General features: G+C 46.4%; 1 protein-coding gene across 1 annotated transcript; it reads left to right on the top strand.

Moving 5' to 3' along the window:
* The first annotated feature begins 21,569 nt into the window (after positions 1-21,569).
* Positions 21,570-22,004, top strand: LOC147959333 (ethylene-responsive transcription factor 13-like). Its single transcript, XM_087532605.1, has one exon. The coding sequence runs from the start codon at positions 21,570-21,572 to the stop codon at positions 22,002-22,004; it is 435 nt and encodes a 144-aa protein (XP_087388731.1).
* The last annotated feature ends 424 nt before the right edge of the window (positions 22,005-22,428 follow it).

Below are 22,428 nucleotides of genomic sequence, written 5' to 3'. Positions count from 1 at the left end.
ACCCACAAGCTACGTTATGCCAATGTAGCCGAAGCTGATAAGGTTACCTATGCTACCTATCACCTCGAAGGCCTTGCTAGCCTTTGTTGGGAAAACTTTGAGGCTATGCGCCCGGTCGGCCAAATCACTACTTGGGCTGAATGTCGAACACCCTACCACCGTCACTCGGCCGCAAACATTGAGATACCTGGTTTTTAAATTGTAGTAAATCCAAAGCTAGTCTGAAATTCATGAAACTTGGCGTGCTATCATGGAGCGGCATCAACATGCCATGGTAAATTTTTTGTCCCATTTGGGGCAGGTTTGGGGATATGCTTCTCACAACAAGCATGATGGTTTCGGTAGGGAATGTCCCATATTTGGGGATTGCTTTCAAAAAATTTCTCGTGTCAACATAGAACAACAAGAGTGTTGTGTCAATTTTCAGGATTTTTCGGGGTTCGTTTGGACATTTTTATGCATTAACTGAGTTTTCAATGCATTCATGTGCGTAATTCAAATTTGAACTACATGCACATGCTCTAATGCATATAAATTGGTTGAAAATTCAAATCTATGTCCTTGGTTGCATGCTTAGGTCCCATGCAAGAAATGGGAATGAATGTCAAGCACCCTGGCATCGTCACTCGGCCGCAAACATTGAGATACCTGGTTTTTAAATTCTAGTAAATCCAAAGCTCGTCTGAAATTCATGAAATTTGTTGTGTTGTCATGGATCGGCATCAATATGCCGTGGTAAATTTTTTGTCCCATTCGGGGCAGGTTTGGGGATATGCTTCTCACAAACCAGAGCTTCTCACAACAAGCCAGATTGTTTCGGTAGGGAATGTCCCACCTTTGGAGACGAAATGATATCCATTGCCTCTTATTGCTTTCAAATTTTTTCTCATGTTAACATAGAACAACAGGAGTGTTGTGTCAATTTTGGGATTTTTCGAGGTTTGTTTGGACATTTTTATGCACTAACTGAGTTTTTAATAAATTCATGTGCCTAATTCAAATTTGAACTACATGTGCATGCTCTAATGCATATGAATTGGTTGAAAATTTAAATCTGTGTCCTTGGTTGCATGCTTAGGTCCCATGCAAGAAATGACAACGAATATCAAACACCCTACCACCGTCACTCGGCCGCAAACATTGAGATAGCTGGTTTTTAAATTGTAGTAAATCCAAAGCTCGTCTGAAATTCATGAAACTTGGCGTGCTGTCATGGAGCGGCATCAACATGCCATGGTAATTTTTTTGTCCCATTTGGGGCAGGTTTGGGGATATGCTTCTCACAACAAGCATGATGGTTTCGGTAGGTCATGTCCCATCTTTGGGGACGAAACAAAATCCATTGCCTCTTATTGCTTTCAAAAGATTCCTCGTGTCAACATAGAACAACAAGAGTGTTGTGTCAATTTTCAGGATTTTTCGGGGTTCGTTTGGACATTTTTATGCATTAACTGAGTTTTCAATGCATTCATGTGCGTAATTCAAATTTGAACTACATGCACATGCTCTAATGCATATAAATTGGTTGAAAATTCAAATCTATGTCCTTGGTTGCATGCTTAGGTCCCATGCAAGAAATGGGAATGAATGTCAAGCACCCTGGCATCGTCACTCGGCCGCAAACATTGAGATACCTGGTTTTTAAATTCTAGTAAATCCAAAGCTCGTCTGAAATTCATGAAATTTGTTGTGTTGTCATGGATCAGCATCAATATGCCGTGGTAAATTTTTTGTCCCATTCGGGGCAGGTTCGGGGATATGCTTCTCACAAACCAGAGCTTCTCACAACAAGCCAGATTGTTTCGGTAGGGAATGTCCCACCTTTGGAGACGAAATGATATCCATTGCCTCTTATTGCTTTCAAATTTTTTCTCATGTTAACATAGAACAACAGGAGTGTTGTGTCAATTTTGGGATTTTTCGAGGTTTGTTTTGACATTTTTATGCACTAACTGAGTTTTTAATAAATTCATGTGCCTAATTCAAATTTGAACTACATGTGCATGCTCTAATGCATATGAATTGGTTGAAAATTTAAATCTGTGTCCTTGGTTGCATGCTTAAGTCCCATGCAAGAAATGACAACGAATATCAAACACCCTACCACCGTCACTCGGCCGCAAACATTGAGATAGCTGGTTTTTAAATTGTAGTAAATCCAAAGCTCGTCTGAAATTCATGAAACTTGGCGTGCTGTCATGGAGCGGCATCAACATGCCATGGTAATTTTTTTGTCCCATTTGGGGCAGGTTTGGGGATATGCTTCTCACAACAAGCATGATGGTTTCGGTAGGTCATGTCCCATCTTTGGGGACGAAACAAAATCCATTGCCTCTTATTGCTTTCAAAAAATTCCTCGTGTCAACATAGAAAACAGGAGTGTTGTGTCAATTTTCGGGATTTTTCGGGGTTCGTTTGGACATTTTTATGCATTACCTGAGTTTTTAATGCATTCATGTGCCTAATTCAAATTTGAACTACATGCACATGCTCTAATGCATATAAATTTGTTGAAAATTCAAATATGTGTCCTTGGTTGCATGCTTAGGTCCCATGTAAGAAATGGGAATGAATGCCAAACACCCTGCCACCGTCACTCGGCCGCAAACATTGAGATACCTGGTTTTTAAATTCTAGTAATCCAAAACTCATCGGAAATTCATGAAACTTGGCGTGCTATCATGGAGCGGCATCAACATGACATTTTAAATTTTTTGTCCCATTTGGGGTAGGTTTGGCCATATGCTTCTCACAAACTAGAGCTTCTCGCAACAAGCATGATGGTTTCGGTAGGGAACGTCCTACCTTTGGGGACGAAACGATATCCATTGCCTCTTATTGCTTTCAAAAAATTTCTCGTGTCTACATAGAAAAACATGAGTGTTGTGTCAATTTTTAGGACTTTTCGGGGTTCGTTTGGACATTTTATGCAATAATTGAGTTTTCAATGCATTCATGTGCATAATTCAAATTTGAACTACATGCACATGCTCTAATGTATATAAAGTGGTTGAAAATTCAAATCTGTGTCCTTGGTTGCATGCTTAGGTCCCATGCAAGAAATGGGAATGAATGTCAAACACCCTGCCACCGTCACTCGGCCACAAACATTGAGATACATGGTTTTTAAATTCTAGTAAATCCAAAACTCGTGTGAAATTCATGAAACTTTGCGTGCTATCATGGAGCGGCATCAACATGCCGTGGTAAACTTTTTGTCCCATTTGGGACAGGTTTGGCCATATGCTTCTCACAACAAGCATGATGGTTTCGATAGGGAACGTCCCACCTTTGGGGACGAAACGATATCCATTGCCTCTTATTTCTTTCAAATTTTTTTCTCGTGTCAACATAGAACAACACGAGTGTTGTGTCAATTTTGGGATTTTTCAGGATTTGTTTGGACATTTTTATATATTAACTGAGTTTTCAATGCATTCATGTGCATAATTCAGATTTGAACTACATGCACATGCTCTAATGTATATAAATTGGTTGAAAATTCAAATCCATGTCCTTGGTTGCATGCTTCGGTCCCATGCAAGAAATGGCACTCCAAAAAAAGACACATCCGTGACATTTTGGGCCAAACGATTTTTTTGTCATACTTATGACACTTCTATGATGATAATTGTGACAAAACCCGGTATCATCATAGATGTGGCGGGGTCCTACTTCTATGACAAAAAATCATGATAGAAAATGGGCTTGTCGTCCTGGGCGGGATGGAGACGCAGCTACATGACATTCTTTGGGCCGTTCATGACGGAAAAAACCGTGGTAGAAGCGAAGGCGAGGAAAATATCGGGGAGTTCCCGGTTACGGTGGGTGGTCGAGGGCCGAGCGATGCGTGTTTCACTCGTACGTACGCGCGTGTGTGCAAGGCCTTGGGCTCTAACTGAACCCGATCTATTGCACTGCAGGCTACGCGTTACTGAACCCGAGCGATCGATCGATGGCTGTTAACTGAACCCGATCGAGCGATTCCTTCGCTACTACTGCTAACTGAAGCCAATCGATGCTGCCTCTGGATGAACATTGAGCGTTTTGGGGGGGGGGTTGTATGAACAGTTCCCAGTGGGGGTTGGATGAACAGGAACGCGTGGTAGTAGAGGCCGTTGCCGTTGGATGAACAGTACCCCGATTGATCGAGCCGGTGGATGAACAGGACCCCATGGAGGGCTGGATGAACAGGACCCCGTGGAGGGCTTGTTGAACAGTAGCCGGTGAAGGGCTAGTTGAAAAGTATCCTATGGAGGGCTAGATGGACAGTAGCCCTTGGAGGGGTGGTTGAACAGGACCCTGTGGAGAGGGCTGGTTGAACAGTAGCCAGTGGAGGCTGGATGAACAGGAGCCCATGGATAAACAGTCGCATGTGGAGGCTGGAGGAGGTCGACGGTGGATGAACAGTAGCCCGTGGAGGCTGGAGGAGGTCGACGGTGGAGATGAACAGTATCCCGTGGAGTCCCATTTTGCGGTACACCACACCCCTCCCGATGAACAGGACCCCCATTTCGACCGTAGCGCTCCAACACAAGTCCGTTTCCTCTGTTTTGCGGTACGCCACACCCCTCCTGATCAACAGGACCCCGTTTCGACCGTAGGAGGTCCAAGAGAAGTCCGTTTCCTCCATTTTGCGGTACGCCAGACCCCTCCCGATGAACAGGATCCAGTTTCCACCGTGGCCGGTCGAACACAAGGCCGTTTCCTCCGTTCCGCGGTATGCCAGACCTCGTTTCCATTGCCTGTTCCGTCCAAGCCGGTTGGTTCCCGATTAACAATACGTGTTCCATTGCCTCCCGATGAACAGGACGCATTCCGTTGCCTCCCCATGAACATGACGATGGCGCAGCTTCTCCGTTCCGGCCCAGCTATGTACACGAGCCCTGGCCGTACGTATGCGCGAGTAGGTGTTCGAGACCCCGCCCATATGTATGTACATGGCCATATTTTCTTTCTTGCACCCTGGCCGCTGTACGTACGTGTACATGCTACATGCCCGCCTCTACTGCGACACGTGCGCACCTCTACCACGACACGTGCGCGCCTCTACATCGACCAGTATGTACGTACACGTTCGCGAACAGAATGAGAAATCTACGTATGCTTCGACCAGGTGGGTCCCGACTGTCAGGCACTTCGTTGCGTGCGAAGATGTAGCTGGTGGGTCCCAGCAGTCAGGGGCGTGAATCATTTCTTTGCAAGTAATATGGACGCACTTCCTTGCGTGTGAAGATGTAGCTGGTGGGTCCCAGCAGTCAAGGGGGAAACGTTTTTTTCGTGAAATACAGTGGCTCGTCTGGTGGGTCCTTGGTGTTAGGTGGAGGAATAATTATTTTGCACGTAATAAGAGGCACTTCCTTGCTGCGGTCGTGGACCTAGCTGTCAGCCTCTCCACGTACAGTACTCTTCCGACGGAAGTGGTTTGTTGACCACATTGACCACATCGCGCCGAGAGCACCAGGGCGGTGGACGATGGCGAGGCCTACGAAGGGGATGTCGCGGAGCCAGGGAAGACGCGGCAGTGGATGCCCACGCGAAGAGGAGTACGAGGGTTCACTGGTTCGGCTGTGGTGTGAGGCTGCCATCGCCGTAGGGCCTAGCCAGCGGTGGGGGTAGTAGGGGGCGTTGAGGCTTTCGCGGCAGCATAGCTGGCCATGGGAGGAAGGAGCAGGCGGTCTCGTCGGCGCTAGTTTGGGCGGCTAGTGCAAGAAGAGCAACGATTAAAGAAGCAGCAGGACCGTTCGATTCAAATCCAACGGTCACTGCTGCTAGAATCGTTTGGTGACTAAGTTGACAAGCCCTGTGTACGCGTCAACTTAATAGGCCTACAGGTCAGCCTCCCAACCGGTGCGCCCCAGATGTCAGTGGGAGGAATCATTTTTTCGCGTAATAAGGAGGTAGTTGATTGCGTGCGGCCAGGACAGTGGAGGGAGTAGGGTGGGCCGGTGAAGCCTGCGCGGCATCACAGCAGGCCACAAGAGGTGGGAGCAGGCAGTCCCGCCGGCGCTAGTTTAGGCGGCTGGAGCAGGAAGATCAGAGATTGAAGAAGCACGTTGGCCGTTGGATGGACATCCAACAGTCACTGCTGCTAGAATCGTGTGTTGACTGACAAAGCCTTGCGTAAACAAGTCCGCCTCGAAATTTGAGGCGTGTACAACCCATTTGCTATTATTTTTACAATTTTTACTCATTTTCTAATTCATATGGAATTTATTGCAGCCCATTTTCCATTTTTAGAATTGCTGCCTATTTTTTGGTCAGTACTAGGGTTAAAAAATTGAACTAAATATGTGCGAAATTTTGAAAATTCGGAAATTTTTGTTGGGGAACAAAATATTCTTAATCCAAAAATTAGTAGCCATACTAAAACAAATTAGTACTATGTCATGTTAAATCCAATGAAATAGAAAATATCAGGGAAGAACAAAAACAAAAAAAGAAACTAATTTCCCATTTGCTATAATTTTTTTGGAATTTTCAACCCCTTTGATATTACTTTTAACAGACACTGACCATACTCTTTGGCCAGGCCGAAATGCATCCCTCCTCGTCATGAAGACTTGCAGCCCAGTAAGTCAGAGAAAACAAATAGGCCTAGCTTGGGTATTCTTCAGAAAGAAATACTAGGCTACCTATTTTCCCAAAGAAAAAACTGCTGGGCTGGTCATGTTGTTAGACGGGCCACAGAGACCGCACAACCCAGTTTATAGCCTGCTCCTCCAAATTACTACTCAAAAAAAAGTTGTGCGATTCTGCCGTTAATTGACTATACGTTGAAAATGATGTGGGTCCCAAATATTAGCAGGGTGGATTAGAGTAAAAAATGAGGGGTGCATCTGAGTAGTAAAAGAGGCGCTTGCTTGTGTTCGGGAGTGGACCTGGTGGGTCCGTACTATCATACTCACAACTACAGTCCTCTCCCGATTCACTATGTTGACAGGGCCGAGCGGCGGCGCCGCGGCGAGCGCACCAAGGCGGAGGATAAAGTGCTGTCGCCAATGTGCTGGGCTGCGTTGGACATTCTTATTGAAAAATAAAAATGGACCGGAACTATTTATGACATTGACTACGATTTGCATGGGTTTGCTTGTTGCAGGAAGAAAATGGTGGGAGAAAGAAGACTAGTCGCTATCTTTGCCTAAGAATAATATCGACTGAATGGAACGACACTATCATAGGAAATAATATCCTCCTGTTAAATCATGAATTTAAAGAACTGGTGCATGAGCATTTAGCTTTATTTATTTATGTTTAGGGGAACATGAGCATGTACCTGGGCCGGATTCATGTGAGAGCCTCCCTTCCAGTTAATTATGGGCTCCTCTATTGGGCCTTCATTAGTGGTCTGCATGTTATCAGCAAGTGGAAAATGTGTTCCGTACCAAAAAAAGTATGCGCTACGTACAGTAAGGGGCACTAAAGAATTGGACCGCGCAACGACTTCCAAAACATTGTGCTTGTCGTTCTAACAACACATTTATTCAACCAACAAACAAAATATACTACAGATTGTACATTGAAAACAGCAGCAGCAACAACCAGGGCTTGCGATGTAGCAGAAGCAGTAAGCAGGCCAAAAGAGTAAAGACGCAGCTCTCTCTTCCAAACCAAACATCAGCCATCATTACAAAAGGGCTACCAAAAGGAACAATTGTATGCATCAAACTAAATAAATATCCTACTACACCAAGTGTACGCATCTAACTAACTGGCTCAATTAGACATTACTATTTATTAAGGTGTGGAGATTGGCTGACGGCTTGAACCAGATGGGTGCCTGATAGGAGAAACTCCAGCCAGCAGGTCGAAGTCTGATACTTGCGACCCTCTCTCCTACTTTGGGCTGCAGAGCGTGGCGACACATATCATGGTATGGTGCATGCAGAGACGCATGGTATGCTGTGTACACACAATTTTGCCTGATGAACGAAACCGCGCTTCCATCATGATCCTTGCCGTCGGTTATCTCCTGTTTAATCGGATAATTCAGTCCGAGAAACAAAGAGCATGTACCAAGGCTACTTACCAGCCTCCAGTCAAAAATTCCTGAAGGCCCAGAGAAGCTGGGATCCTTCTCAAAGACCTTGCAGTGATTGTGATTGTATTCCGCGAAACAACACGTCCAGTACGTGCGAACGATCATCAATCCTTCATCGTCCTCTGATCGAGCCAGGAACCACCTGCAGCTGCCATGCCGCTTTTCTTTGGAAGGTTCTGGGATTAGGAAGGGTAGGGACACCAGGCGGCCTACAACATCATATTAAGTTGGAGTCAAATAAAAAAGGGCTCTTAATGTAGTCAATCTTAAGAATAGCATGTTATGAGCATGAATATTTTTTCAGTAGATGTTGATAGTAATATAAGCAAGCCATTGTGATATCATAGGAAAGTAACATACTGCTGTAGCAGCCGTTTGTAGCGATGACTGGAGTAGGCCAACAATACGTTTAGCCATAGAAGGAGTCGGCAGCGTAAATGAAGCCCTTGTGTTCAATGGCATCAGAGAACCATGGAGGATGTATGATACTGCGATGGACTTTCAGATTTATCCACTTACCGCAGTGACCTGTCAGATAGGCGAGACCGCGGTTGAAGAACGCAATTAGCTTGAAGTCTTTATAATTTGCAGATCTTGTGGGCACTTGGCAGATTACAACCTTGAGCAAATCAAACTTGGTATCATGCTGGCTACTCTAAGATTCCGAGTATTCTGGACCACGGTGCCAAAGCAGTGCAGTTTTAATCGAAGGAAGGGGATCAATCGCCGGTGTAGACCTCCACGCGCATCTAGTTGCCGCGACCGTCGACAAGCACCATCCAAGACGTGTTCATGCCGACCCAGTACATATCGTTAATGTAGTTGAGCGTGACGGGGATCGGATCACAGTCAAGAGGGTTGATGCTCGCCACCCTACGATCGTTATGCTGCGTGACACGCCGATTCTGAAGATCAGGTGGCATCACCAAGCAAGGAGCTGGCTGAAAAAGCTCTGGTCTGAGGGCTTTGAGTAAACGGTACAGCCCCGACCAGCACGTGGTGAGCAGCATGGTACTGAGATTGTCCACACGCGAAACAATGAGCTTGATTACCTCTATGGGGAGCGAACTCCAGCCACTCTTTCGGCGGACGTTGCTCGGTTCTGCCATTGTTAGTGCTTGGGATTCGGACGAGGGGGGAGGCGCCTTAGCGGGGATGGAAGATTGGAGAAGCGAATATGTGATGCAGGAAGTGGACAGGTGATGATGACAACAGCACGCCGCTTGACTTACGAGACACATACCAACAACGTAGGGTCACATCGATGCCAGACAACTTGCTTGAGTAATCACAGTACTGGTACTCCCTACATTACCTACTACTATGCCTAACTTGCCTGATTAGAGTAGTAGTGGAGTAGCACTGGAGGAGTAGTATATTCTAATCTAAAATAGTTACAAAGTTCAATGCCCGAGCGTGGAACGACTACGAACCGCGACGCAATTACAATGCATGTTTAGGGGTGGCACTTTTGTCAAATACTATGGCGTAAAAATAGGCCACCGTCGGATGGAAATATGACGGTTACATGGGATTTGCAAGGATTGAGCTCGTGGCGAACAATCGCCAGATATCATTACTAAAAAAGAGGTTAAAACACCCGGGCTATAACTTGCACCGGCTGACCACTAACAATGATACTAACATAGTTGTAAAATGGTCAAAGACCGTGTCCACGTGGTGTTTGGAATTATATGCAGAAAAATTAGCAAGATGCCCGTGCATTGCATGGAACATCAAGATGCATTTTTTACAAAACACCTGTTGTGATTGACCCATGCAAGAGTAATCCCATGTGTAAAAAGTAATGATATCTTGAGAATTTTATCAGAAAATGGTATGTCGACCATTTCATCAAAACAATGATATCTCAAGAAAGATGATAGATAATGTGAGGAGGAGTGGGGCGTGGTGGTGACTGGTGGTCGAACTGGGCGAAGGCATGGGGATGGACAGCACCGGCAGTGGCCACCATGCCAGATTGTTCCAGAGACTTCCTTTTTTCATTGCTCAGGAATGAGGTTGTGGGAGATAAGGATGAACGAGGCAATGCCTTATCTGTCAATGTGGAGAGAGGTGCGGGTATCTTTTGTAAAATTGTCATTGTTTGCTTTCTATCCGTCAGATATAGATCGGACAGTCTATATTATAAGATGGCAGGCACACCATCATCAGCAACTCGGTTTTTTCTCTACTCCTACTCCTAGAAAAGACTCACTTGGTGATGATGGTGTGTCTGCCATCCGACATTTCTAACCATTAGATCTGCATCTAACGACTGTGATGTAAGTTGTGGACTTTTGCAACAATTCCCACTTCTCCGCTCCAGTTTACACAAAACCCCTTAGTATCTTGAAACCAACCACATTCCTCCCTTACTTCATCAAAACATCCCAAAGAATATATTTGGAGTGAAACATAAGATATTTTTAGTGATATGTATATCAAAACTAAACTATTTTATTTCAAATTTGTGATTATGTTTTATTCTACTTTGGATCCGTTGCAACGTATGGGCTCATTGTTATAAAGGTTTATATCTTACATTGTCCGCAATGAACACCTAGTGTACTGGTCCAGGCCAGATGCTCGCAGCGCGATGATCCGAGTTCGAATTCTATCCTAAACTTTAGCTTTTTATATTTTTTAATATATACTTCTTTCGCTACTTTACTTGCAGTGGAACCCACAGAGTACTTAGAATACACGATTAAGGACGGATTTGTTTCGTTTTAACTTTCTGTACGAATCTGTAGCCAGCCTGCAAGTCATGTACATTGTACTGATAGTGGAACCCACAGAGTACTTAGAATACAAGATTAAGGATGGATTAACTTTTTATAGAGGGAGAATCATACACGAAATTAACTCAAATGAATTGGACGTGACTCTATTATTCTCCAACGGCAACCGGCAAATTTCCTCCCGCGGGCCGGAGTAGATATCTCAGTTTGCATGCGGGTTTAACGGAGGGGTTTGATGGAGGCGAGGAGGCGTGTTCAGCCGGGCGTGCAGCGGACGGCGCAGTACTATTCGATTTGACAGCTACAGTATATTATAAAAAACAAAGAAGAGTAGTAGAGATAGAGATAAGAGTAGAGACTAGGGAGGAGCCCCATCTACTACTTTATGGGCTACTCCTGCGCTCCATTCGGCGGCTACAACATCCCTACAGCCACTCCCTCCCGCGCTCCATTTGGCAGGCGCTGTTGAAATTTGGGGAGCGCACTCTCGCGACTGCTGGCAGCGACGACTTCACCGACGACGACTTCTTCCCCGACCTCGGCAACCTCTTCCTCAATGACATGGGCGACAACCTCAACGCCAATGGTGCTGCTCCCATTGCAGCGTATGTGTTTCTGTCCTTCCTGTTCGAAATCATGGTAGAATTCATGTTTCTAGTCTGTGTCCTAGATTCGATCTATTCATCTACTATGCTAGTCCACATGATTAGTTTAATCTCTGTTATAGCCGACATGATTTATTTTGTTCTTATTCGGACTAAATCTCGTAGTAACTTGCTCATATATTCAACTGGCGGAACGTCCCCTACAGGCACTCCCGTTTCATGGACGGCATGGTCGATTCCTCCAAGGAGCCCTTCGTCTACTGCTATGACTACCCGATGCCATTTTGGGGCTTGCCGATGGACATTGTGCATCACCTCACGCAGGCGTGCGACGATCACTACTGGCCCTTGGCAGAGAACATCAAGTACGAGACATGCTACCCGTTCACCATGCCGGAGTCGCTAGAGGATCACCTCCGCCTGCTAGTCTCGAAGGAGGACGGTAGCGTCTTCCTCTTGATCATGGGCATTGGCGAGGCCCGCGCAGGCCGCCGCCCCGTCTCTGTAGTGTGCGTCAGGGGCGACGCTGCTGACGCTGACACTAACACGAGGCCGATGTACGGGTGCGTGCTCACTATTACTACCCCTCGGAGGGACGTGGGCGACCACACTGGCTACGTCAAGCTGACTAGGACTGTGTCGAGCGGGGACCTTCCCGCCGATGTGGACACGGAAGACGCATGGCATGATTTGACCCCCAACAATGTGCACCAGGACTCCAAGGAGGTTCACCTGGACATATGCATTACCAAATTAAATGTTGATCATTAGCCTTCACTCAATGTAATCCGTTGTCTAAGCATGTGGAGACTTCCATGCATGATACTATTGCTCTATTGGAGTATCGCGCATGAATAAAAGTGTATCCATTTATTGTTTAGTCTAGAATCTTCCATGTATGAAATTTTTACTACAATACTGATGAAAGACTTATGATGAACCATTTCTTACATATCCTCTGCACCCTTCCAAGTCATCCTGATTTAATGCCTCCGTCTAGGTGTATAAGGGCATGGTTAATACTTAATAGTATAGCCAACTGTTGACTATAAGAAAGTGTCATGTCATCTGTAGCCAACATGTATAACAATCGATACTCAAAAACTAATTCTTAAAGATCATTTCTTGCAAAGCACAATAAGTGTTATTTCTTCACAAGTTTTGGATGCAGGTTAACAGTTGAACGCTTTTGTTTGCAAAAGATACTTTTTTATCTATTTCACCCAGATGTTTGTGAGCTCTAGAGATGAAATAATATCCAAAGAAACCTATCGATACCTGTTACACATGAGATGACGCCCACATACTTTGTCAAAATAAACAACTCCCCGATCAATGCATTTCACTATTCCGTGCAACGCACGGGCACCTTACTATAGATTGGTACGACCAAAAATTGAACTAAAATTATATATAGTATGATAAATGCTGATGCATGTCACCTAAAATTATATCATCGAAAACTATGTTCAAATACGAATCCAACAATATAGTTTTTTTGTTGACATGCACTAACATTTTGTCAGTTAAATCTGTAGTCAAATTCAATGGGGGACTAATAAACCACGACCGATGTAGTACTAGTGTAGAGGGCGGTGCTGCACGCGAGTCTCACCTCGCTCGTGGCGCTGCAGTAAACCCGTCATATCACCAAACCCAACCATTCCTAGTAATAAGAGGCCTGGTAAAATAAACAGACAAGCATCCATCACATCCCTCCATCTTTTTTGCATTTCATCTCTCTGCATTTACTTTATCCAGTTCATCTCGCACCCTCGATCCCTAGCTACTACTCCTAGGGCCAGTTCTTTTGGCGGCTTGAAAAATAAGTCGTCTCTTCCCCGGCTTTTCCCATATACTAGTCATAGTGGAGAGTAACATTAAAGGCGCCTCACTCATTTATTTGGGCCTCTAAACTACTACTAGTACCTCCGTCCTGGTTTATTCGTCACCATTGTAATTTGTGCTAAATTTTGACCAAAGATTTAACTGATAAAATGTTAGTGCATGTGACATGCACTAACATTTCATTGGTTAAATTTATGATCAAAATTTGACACAGATTACAATGGGGACCAATAAACTAGGACGGGGGTAGTAGTTATGGGATTACTAATCTAGAAGCCTAAAAGAACTGGCCCGTGGTACTCCTACTAGTAGTAGTACTCAAGTTGGAATTCCAATTGCGCGGCACAACTTGTTAGGCAAAAAATTAGATACAGGGTGTAGGAAGCGGTTTGGTAATTTGCATGCCTTTCCGACCAGTGAGATACTCCGTACAAAGTACGACAGAGAAATAACAACAGAGGAGGAAGCTAAAAGTAAACAATCAAACGAGCATTTTTGCATTTGTTTTGCATTGAATCGTTTCACAAGCTTGACTAGTGCTGTTTTTCTACTTTTACAAAAACCGCATCGTAATGTTAAAACATGCATTTGCACGTACATAAGTAATAGTAGTACTCCCTCCGCCTAGGTGTATAAGTCTTCCCTCCTTCTTGGTCACGGTGCACAACCAAAGATGACTTATTCACCTGGATGGAGGGAGTAGCATAGTCTGCACGCATATATAGAGAGAGACGTGTTGTGCGATAGTATATAGGAGTAGTAAAGTTTGTGCTATATGCACTTACTTACAAAATGTGTACGGATACACAAGGTTTCCAAACTTTTCCTTTTACATACTTAATTAAGGACGGTAATAATTCCTGGACGTTCGGGATTTATCATTTGCGTCCCCAAACTAATGAGATCGCCTTACGAAACTAAATTATACTCCTACTAAAAGCCACGACGCTCGCAGGAGCGCTCGTGGCGCACCACGAGTGCCCCGGTGCGTGGTCGTTTCCCAGCGCGCCGACACAACGCCTCTTCCTTAGCCTCGCAACTCGTGAGGTGCTAATTGGCGGCTTGCCGGCGGGCGAGCGTGATCTCACCTGTGTGGTGATCCGGCGCCAACAAGTACTCCTCATCGCTGGAAGCGTGCACCCGGTCCACGTCCCGCCAAGCGTAGATGAGGCGCTTGGGCCCGACTGCACTCAGGGCTTTGGCACGGGCGTCCTCCGCCACCCTCACGGCCCTCGCACGAGCCTTCTGCCAAAGAGCCAATTGCCTGACTCCCTCGGACGCGACATAGGCCTGCCAGGCAGCTTGTCCCGCGGCGCGCAACTCTTCCTCAGCCTTCTTTTCTGCCTCTATTTTGGCGCGCTCTGCCGGAGGCAAAGCCTCCCACAAGGCGACACACATTTCTTTCCAAAGCTCCTCAAGAATGGGGGGCTCGGCGGGGGGCGTGACGTTCTCCTCGTAGCGAGGAGCCGAAGCGTCCTCCGACGTGCGTGTTGGCAAGATTGGGAACGCAGACGCATCCACCTCGATGTGTCGCGGCGAGGAGCGGAACACCGACGTGTCCTCCTCGACTAGTGGCGGCGAGGAACGGAACGGCGACACGTGACCGTCCGGGCGGTGCAACGAGGGGCGATGCCATGGTGGTCGACGTGAGAGGGAGGGGGAGGAGATAGCGATGAACGTGAGCATTCTTCCGAATGCTGGGGAGGCGCAGTATTTATAGCGAGCAATGGCACACCTACGTAAGATATGGACTGAGCTGCACTGACTTAACTGCAGGTCTAGTTGCGTCGCAGACATGTGGGCTAGACCCCTGTTGGGCCCATATGTTAGTGACCCAATGCACCTACAGTTAAGTAACTGAAGCAGCGTCCCGTAAGATATGTTCCGTGATTAACGTAACAGCTACATGGGCATATTTGTTGGAGTAAATTACGGGGAGGGAAGGGGTGGAAATATTGCTGGTCACAATGGATTGGACGAGCGCGGGGGGAGGAGAGTCATGCATGCAGATTTTTTCCACACGGGGTGGAGTGGTGGGACCGCCGGAGAGAGAAGGAGAGTCAAGCAGGCATATTGTTTTCACACATGGACATGAAAAGATTTGGAGACAAACGGGCTTCCTGTAGGTATGGGGAACGGTGCATAATAAGTCATCTTGCATGCCGGGCTAGGTATAGTCTCAAGTCATTAAAAACATACACGCCCCACACATGTTCATATTTCAAGGGGCACTAAATTATTGCATGCGATGATTAAGGCTGGCCATAATGGTGGTATCTTAGCTGGTATCATGCACATGGGAATATCAAACATGCTGATGTGGCAAAGAATTAAAGAAGAGACGGGGTTAGAATAACTAGTGTTCATGCATGAATGCAATGCAATAATGCATTGGTAAACACATTTTTTGTGAAGAACGACATCATTAGTTGAGTACTTTTGCATACTACAAAAACTATTCCACCACCTCTATCTTGGTAAGAGTTGGTGAAAATTTTGAATCGAGCCCTTTAAAGTAGAAGGGAGGTAGTAGTACTCTAATAGCTAACCTTGTTATGATGACTAGATAGGACATGGCACACACCTTGACGGAGGAACTAGTCCGCATTGTGCATTTAAGTTCTATCTGAAGTCAATGTACCTCTACTTTGACCAAACTTATATAAAAATGTATCAACATTCAGAATGTCAAATCAATAGTTTTATACTCATTATGAAACGTAGTTCTTATACTCATTATAATCAAACACTTTACAAACGGTTGACAGAAGTAAAAAGGACCAGAGGGAGTATGATGCATGCAGACTAGGCAAAAAAAGCTCATTTATAGCCGGTCGAAGTCTCAAAGGGCGCGACCACATGAGGGAGGCGAAGGTCATGGGAGGCGCGACGGTTGACAGAATTAAGTGAAGTTACGCCGGCATGGCGTGTGAACAGGCAGAAGCTATAACGTCAGGCCTATGATATGGGTCTAGTAGACATGACATCTAGTGGGTCCCGCATAGTACTCCAGAACTCTTTGGGGGCTTGCAGCCGTTTATCCACCGTGCAAGCCAACAACCCCACGCCGTTCGCACGCCCTACTCGTCCCTGTTTATCCATAGGCAGAGGATATACTCTTTGGGAGTACCTTACAACAGTTCGCTCCCAGTCGTCCCGTCCTTTCACATTACACCAGTTCAACTTCTCTTAACCCTCCTCCAAAATCCATGGCCTCCCAAATCTCCATGGTCGCCGCTGAGTACCAGGTTAGAGCCATCACCGACGATGAGTTCATCGTCATCTACACACGTGGATCCGTGACGGTGAAAGCATGCCTTGCTCGCTTCCTACGCATGTTCAACAGTTCAAAGGATGAGTGGGTCATTGGGCTAGATGTTGAGTACACCATAGTCCTGAAAAGAGAGAAGATTCTAAAGGAGGCAGAGAAGAAGAAGCCCGCCGTGATCCAGGTTTGCGTACATAACGTGTTCTTGGTCTACCACATATGCCATGCTGACATTGAGTGTCAGGATTTTAAGAACTTCCTCAAGGATGAAAGAGTGAAATTCGTTACTGTAGACTGTGGGAACGACAGGGATGTCCTGGGTATGATAGGCCTCGTTGTAGGCCAGCCCTTCGATCTACAGAAGGCAAGCCTGGTGTCCTCTTCTCAGCCTTCAATGCTGATCCTGGCAGCAGCCATGATTGATCCTTCGTACGCTAAACTGAAGAAACCTCACCACGAGTTTCATCACGCATGGGAGTCAAAGACATTAGATGAAGATCACATCATGTACGCAGCAATGGATGCCTACCTTTGTTTAAATATCTACAAGGGTTGGATGAAGAAGCAGAGCCCAGTGTCCAGTTCAAGCAAAGAAGCGTCGGCAAAGAGGAAGAGGAAGAGCGACGAGGACGAAGTCGAGGAAGTGGACTCAGACTCAGACTCCGAGTAAGGTGGCAGTGTCGTCACTCATGCTGGTGCTACTGCAGTGTCAAGCAGACTAGTTGCTTAGTTTTATTTTAGGGGTGTGTTGTGCTGAGCCCCCAGCAGAACTATGTTTATGTTCTTTCTCGGTATTTGAACTTTATGTTCTTTCTCGTTATTTGAGCTCTTTAGTATGTACATTAGTAGTACTAGTATGTCTTACTACTGTTTTCTTACAGTTGGTACTACTGCTCGTATCTTCGTGTTCCTATTGTACTTAATATGTTCGTACTAGTAGTATAATTTGGGTCAGTCGATTTGTGAAAGAAGTTCGACGGAGCGAAAGAACAAGACAGTAGAGAAGCTACCCCCGTATCTATATTAGGGTGGCAGGGTGCCCATGATCTATCTTATGAGTGTTGGGTGTGGAATGCAGTTTGCCGGAAAAAATGGATCGTGCTCGGGGTTAAACGGATGGCGGGGTGGGGGAGCATGGTTGTGGCATGCAGTTCAGGGGAGGGCGGGGCGGCGGCAGCAGGCGGTTAGGCATGTGGCGGGGTGAGAAGATGAACAGTGCATCAATTTCGGAGGTTGAACAAGCCCTTCTAGCCATCCATGTTGCATCCAACGGCTCACAAGAGTCGAGTGACCCAAATTGTTCCTTCAGATTGCAGGATCCACGTGGCATTCAAGGACTCATAGGTAGATTTCCCGTCCGCACCCGGTTTGCGGGCTCCGCGCGGGCACGACCGGCTTCCGCCATGACAGCCACCATGCGCGCCTCCTTCGCGCGGGCGGAGACGACAATGACACGCTAGTTCCTCCTTGCCGACGTGCTGGAGCATGCGCTCGTCCTCCTCTTCGTATGCTGCATGCATAGATGCGGCTCCACCAGCTGCTCGCGTGCTTGGCAGCGCGACGACATCGCGAGGAGGGACTGCAGACGACGTGAGCGGGCGAGCCTTCGGCTTCATGGCACAGGGATGGTGGTGACACGGCGGTGATGGGCGAGAAATTGTTGGCCGGAGCAGGCGGGTGCCGGCATGCGCAACGGCGGTGGCATATTGATGAGTGCGCGTGTGGGAGCTTAGCTTAGTTTTATATAGGGTTGGTCAAACTTAAAATAAAACGGTACTAGTACACATAAACATTAGACCGAGGCAGCGCTTATATTAGTTACCACAACCACGATACGGAATCATGTGCAAGTGCGTCAACCGTGGCCGCGCGGTCGATCACACGGTACGTCACCGTGTCACGCTCGAAGGACATCCACCGAACCTTTTTGTGTGTGTGTGCGAAAACAATCCCCGAATATTACTCAACTTTTTTTTCCTAGAAAAGTTCTTGATGCTACAGTATTTCCATATATTTGAACTTAGCTCCAGCTCGTGTTTATTTGGATTTGGATGTTTTAGATGCGCCCTAGTTTTTTTAATACTGATTTTGTGTGTGTGTTACTGAGAGAGAACGTGTGTATGTGTCCATATGTGTGTTGTGGCGGAAGGGCAATGTGGAGACAGTGTGCGTGTGATAGAGACATAGAGAGGTGTGAATGTGCAAATGATCATGCATGAGTGAGACATAGACAGATGCTGATACGCTGTGAATACATGAGAGAACGGTCTTCTATTTTACTTGTGTGTGAGAGAGAGAGGGGGGAGCATCCGTAACACAACAATCATCTCTCTCGATTCATCCATCCCTCGCACGATCGCATGGAACACATGCATCACACCCTCACCCGGCCCCTGCCCACCTCAAGGCCCGCACATCGCTCTCTATCTCGCACGCACAATCTCTTTGTGAAAACCCTATTTAGCATGTAGCTTTTCCTAACATAACACACATTTCTCTCCATAGGTTTGATTTCTCTCAATCTCTGACACACACACACACACACACACACACACCGCACACACACCCCCTTCCCTGAGCATACAATTCATCCCCATCCAAGGTTATATGGCGACCACTCTCGCTTGTGCTTCTCTGCACCCCAGCATGCACAACACCTCAATCTTCAAAGAGGGCATCGAGGAGATCGAAGACGGCAACCACACTACACTAGAGAATGCAGGGCCATTTGGAAGCAGGATGTTGTGACGATAGCTGACTGACTCCTCCCCCTCTCTCCCGCACAAAATTACCAATCCCTCTCTCCCCCGCACAAAATGATCAATCCCTCAACCCACGAGATCCTTCCCCTCTCGTCCATGCTTTTGCAGCTCTCTCATCAAACCTGTTGTCTCTTCTCCTTCCATGTGTACAGAATCCCGATGCACATGCATCTCACGTATATTACATGTCTCCATCTTTCTCACAAACCTAACTTGTTCCTCTCTCTTTCTCTCTCTATCTCTCTCTGCCTCGTTAGGTTTGTGTCCTACTCTCTTGTCCACATACATACAATCTTTCCCGCCCTATCTGCTCCATCTTCGCAAGCTCTCTCTACACGTTTCATTCCCACATTGGGATGTGTTCAAAATGTTGCTTTTATAATGGATGATGTAGAGTTATGGTTGGTTTTGTTGCATCCTAAGTACTCCCTCCGTTCCAAAATAGATGACTCAACTTCGTACTAACTTAGTACAAAGTTGAGTCATCTATTTTGGAACGGAGGGAGAAATAACTATGAAATGCATTTAGTTTCTCATTTGACTGGGATTATGTGAGTTTGAGCATATTGTGAAGTACTATAGACCCCGTATACAACTTGGAATTCAACAATGATTGCAACTATTGAATTGTATAGACCATTACATTCAAAGTCAGTAGCTTAATATATTTATTTCACAATTACAACAAATGATTAATTCAGTACAAACTAAGAAAACAAATGTGTACTCCCTCCGTTTTTATTTAAGTTCACGTATTAGCATTGGTCAAAGTCAAGTTTTGTAAACTCTCAGAAAGTTTATAACAAAAAATATTAACATATACAATACAGTAACAAATAAATACCATTAGATTCATTATTGAATGTACTTTCACATCATACATATTTGTTATGATAAATGCTTATATTTTTCTATAAACTTGGTCAAACTTTAGGAAGTTTGACTTCGGTCAAACCTAATATGCAAAGTTAATAAAAGCGGAGGGAGTACTAGTAGTTACTAGTACTACTCGCTAGTTTCTTAGCCCAATCACCCGGCACGCCACACGGGGAGTTCAGTGTCACAAAATTTTGAGGCCGACAGGAAAATCTCCCGCGACCCTGATTCGAGCAGTGCGAAGTTACCATCATAGCCTTCGGAATAGGCCTATGGATGACGCTTGGTAGGGGGCTGTTTTCATAACTTCAGGTTCACCCTACCCAGCCAACCCCACCCCGACACCCTGAGTATTACACCTGAATACTCCCCATTTTCTATACCCACCGCAAAATAGACTTCTCCACGGCACCGCAGCCTTCGTGCTCCTCCCCTTCTACATCGGCGCACTCATCCACCGCAGCGCATCTGCCTCATCGACAACCTCGTACGCCGCATTGGAGCCGGTCCACCGTCGTCGTCGTACATGGAGCCTCTTCCCCAGCACCGTCTTCCACGATCTCGGATCTGCTTCCCGGAAGCCGACGCCAAGCGCAGAAGCACCACCATCGTGGAAAATGAACTGACTCCCGTTGCCGACCATGATGCACAGAGGCTGCCGCGACCATCGTTCTCCTCCTCGATTGGTAATGTGTGTATTGAATCACTTAGCAGTACATGTGCAGTTCCAATTTTGTTCATACCTACCCTTCAAATTTCCTGGTTGCTATTTTGCCATGAAAGTAATTGGTTATAGCCTCCATTGTCCAACAGAATATCAGCTTGTAATTGTGTGTCGCTCCTGTATCGCGCTATGCTTGGGTAGGTTCTTCATCTGCAACCAGTAGTGTGGCAAATGATGAAAAGTTTTTTAGAACTAGCAAGATGCCCATGCGTAAAACGCATCAATATGCATTTGTATGAGTAGTTTATCTTGTAGGAGAAATGGATGAACGAGGGAAGGCCTTGTTTGCAAATCTAGAGAGGGGTGTGGGTATCTTTCTGCAAAATTGCCATAGTTTCCTTCCTATCCGTCGGATATAAATCGGACGTCCTATATTGCAGGATGGCAGGCACACCATCATCACCAACTATGTTTTGTAAAAGAAAAAAACAGTAGAGAGTAGAGAAGTAGAGATAAATATTAAATATAAAATAAATATAATAGTAGACAAGAGAGTAGAGATAGCAAGGACATCGGGAAAGAATCGCGCGCGCGGGAAAAATTGGCCGGGCATGCGCTAGTTTTGGCGCGCGGTGTCCGGCGCGCTTTATAAAATCCAACGCCCTCCCACCGCTCTGTGCCTTGCCACCGCTCTCTCCCCACTCTATGCCTTGCCACCACTCTCTCCCTGCTCTTTCTCGCCTTGCCGCCGTTGCGCCACCATGCCACCGCGTCGCCGAGAAACTTGGGGATACCGCGGCGCCCCCGCGAGCCCCTCCGGCGGCTTCTTCGCCGAGATCCAGTTCCGTGGGATGTGCCTCAGCCTCGGCAATTTTGACACTGCCAACGAGGCTGCCCACGCGTACGGCGCGGCGGCGTGGCACCTCCGGTGGCCTCATAGAACATTGAACTTTCCCAACGTGCCAACGCGGGAGCGGGCGCAGGAGCTCGCGCCTCTGCCGCGGCTTATCACCGACAACCAGAGGCGGGAGCACCATATCGGCATTGCCGAGATGGACGAGGAAGCCATAGCACTGTGGCGCCAATGCTTCCTACGGGACGTCATCAACGAGCGCGAGTTCTACGTGCAAAGGAGGGCGGAGAGGGAGAAGAGGAGGGCGGAGCGAGCCGCCTATCGCGAGGACAAGTGTACGTGAAAAGCGGATGCTCAATTCAGCATGAGGCTAGGAGCAGCGTCGCCTTGGGAATCTGACGACAATCAGTATCTTCACGCCTACATTGAGACGTCAGGGGAGGACATCACCGAGGAGGAGTCGGACGATGAGAAGTAGTTGAACTATCTATTTTTTATCTATCTATGCTGAGAACTATCCTCTGCTCTCTATCTCTACTTCTCGATCTCAGCACTATAAATGCTTTTTTAAAGTGCCGCGCGTTGCGCTTATGTTGGAGATACTCTAACATGGCAGACGAGTGCTTTAATGTTGCCCACAAGATGAGTGAGTATTACTAGTAGTATATTTTTCTTGCCATGTTGAGATTTTAAAACCACGAGTGCGAACATGCAGAGGAGCAATGAAGACCAAACACAAGATATTGGGGACATCTTCAAGGAGTGTG

The sequence above is a fragment of the Triticum urartu genome, chromosome 7A (genome assembly GCF_056163025.1).
Source record: "Triticum urartu cultivar PI428250 chromosome 7A, HENAU_Tu73, whole genome shotgun sequence".
Classification (NCBI taxonomy): domain Eukaryota; kingdom Viridiplantae; phylum Streptophyta; class Magnoliopsida; order Poales; family Poaceae; genus Triticum; species Triticum urartu.
The sequence above is the reverse complement of the archived record's forward strand: the minus strand, read 5'-3'. Positions and strand labels throughout refer to the sequence as shown.

What these genes read in the sequence shown, in the direction of transcription:
- LOC147959333 (XM_087532605.1), top strand. Translation starts at nt 21,570, where the DNA reads ATGCCACCGCGTCGCCGAGAAACTTGGGGATACCGCGGCGCCCCCGCG.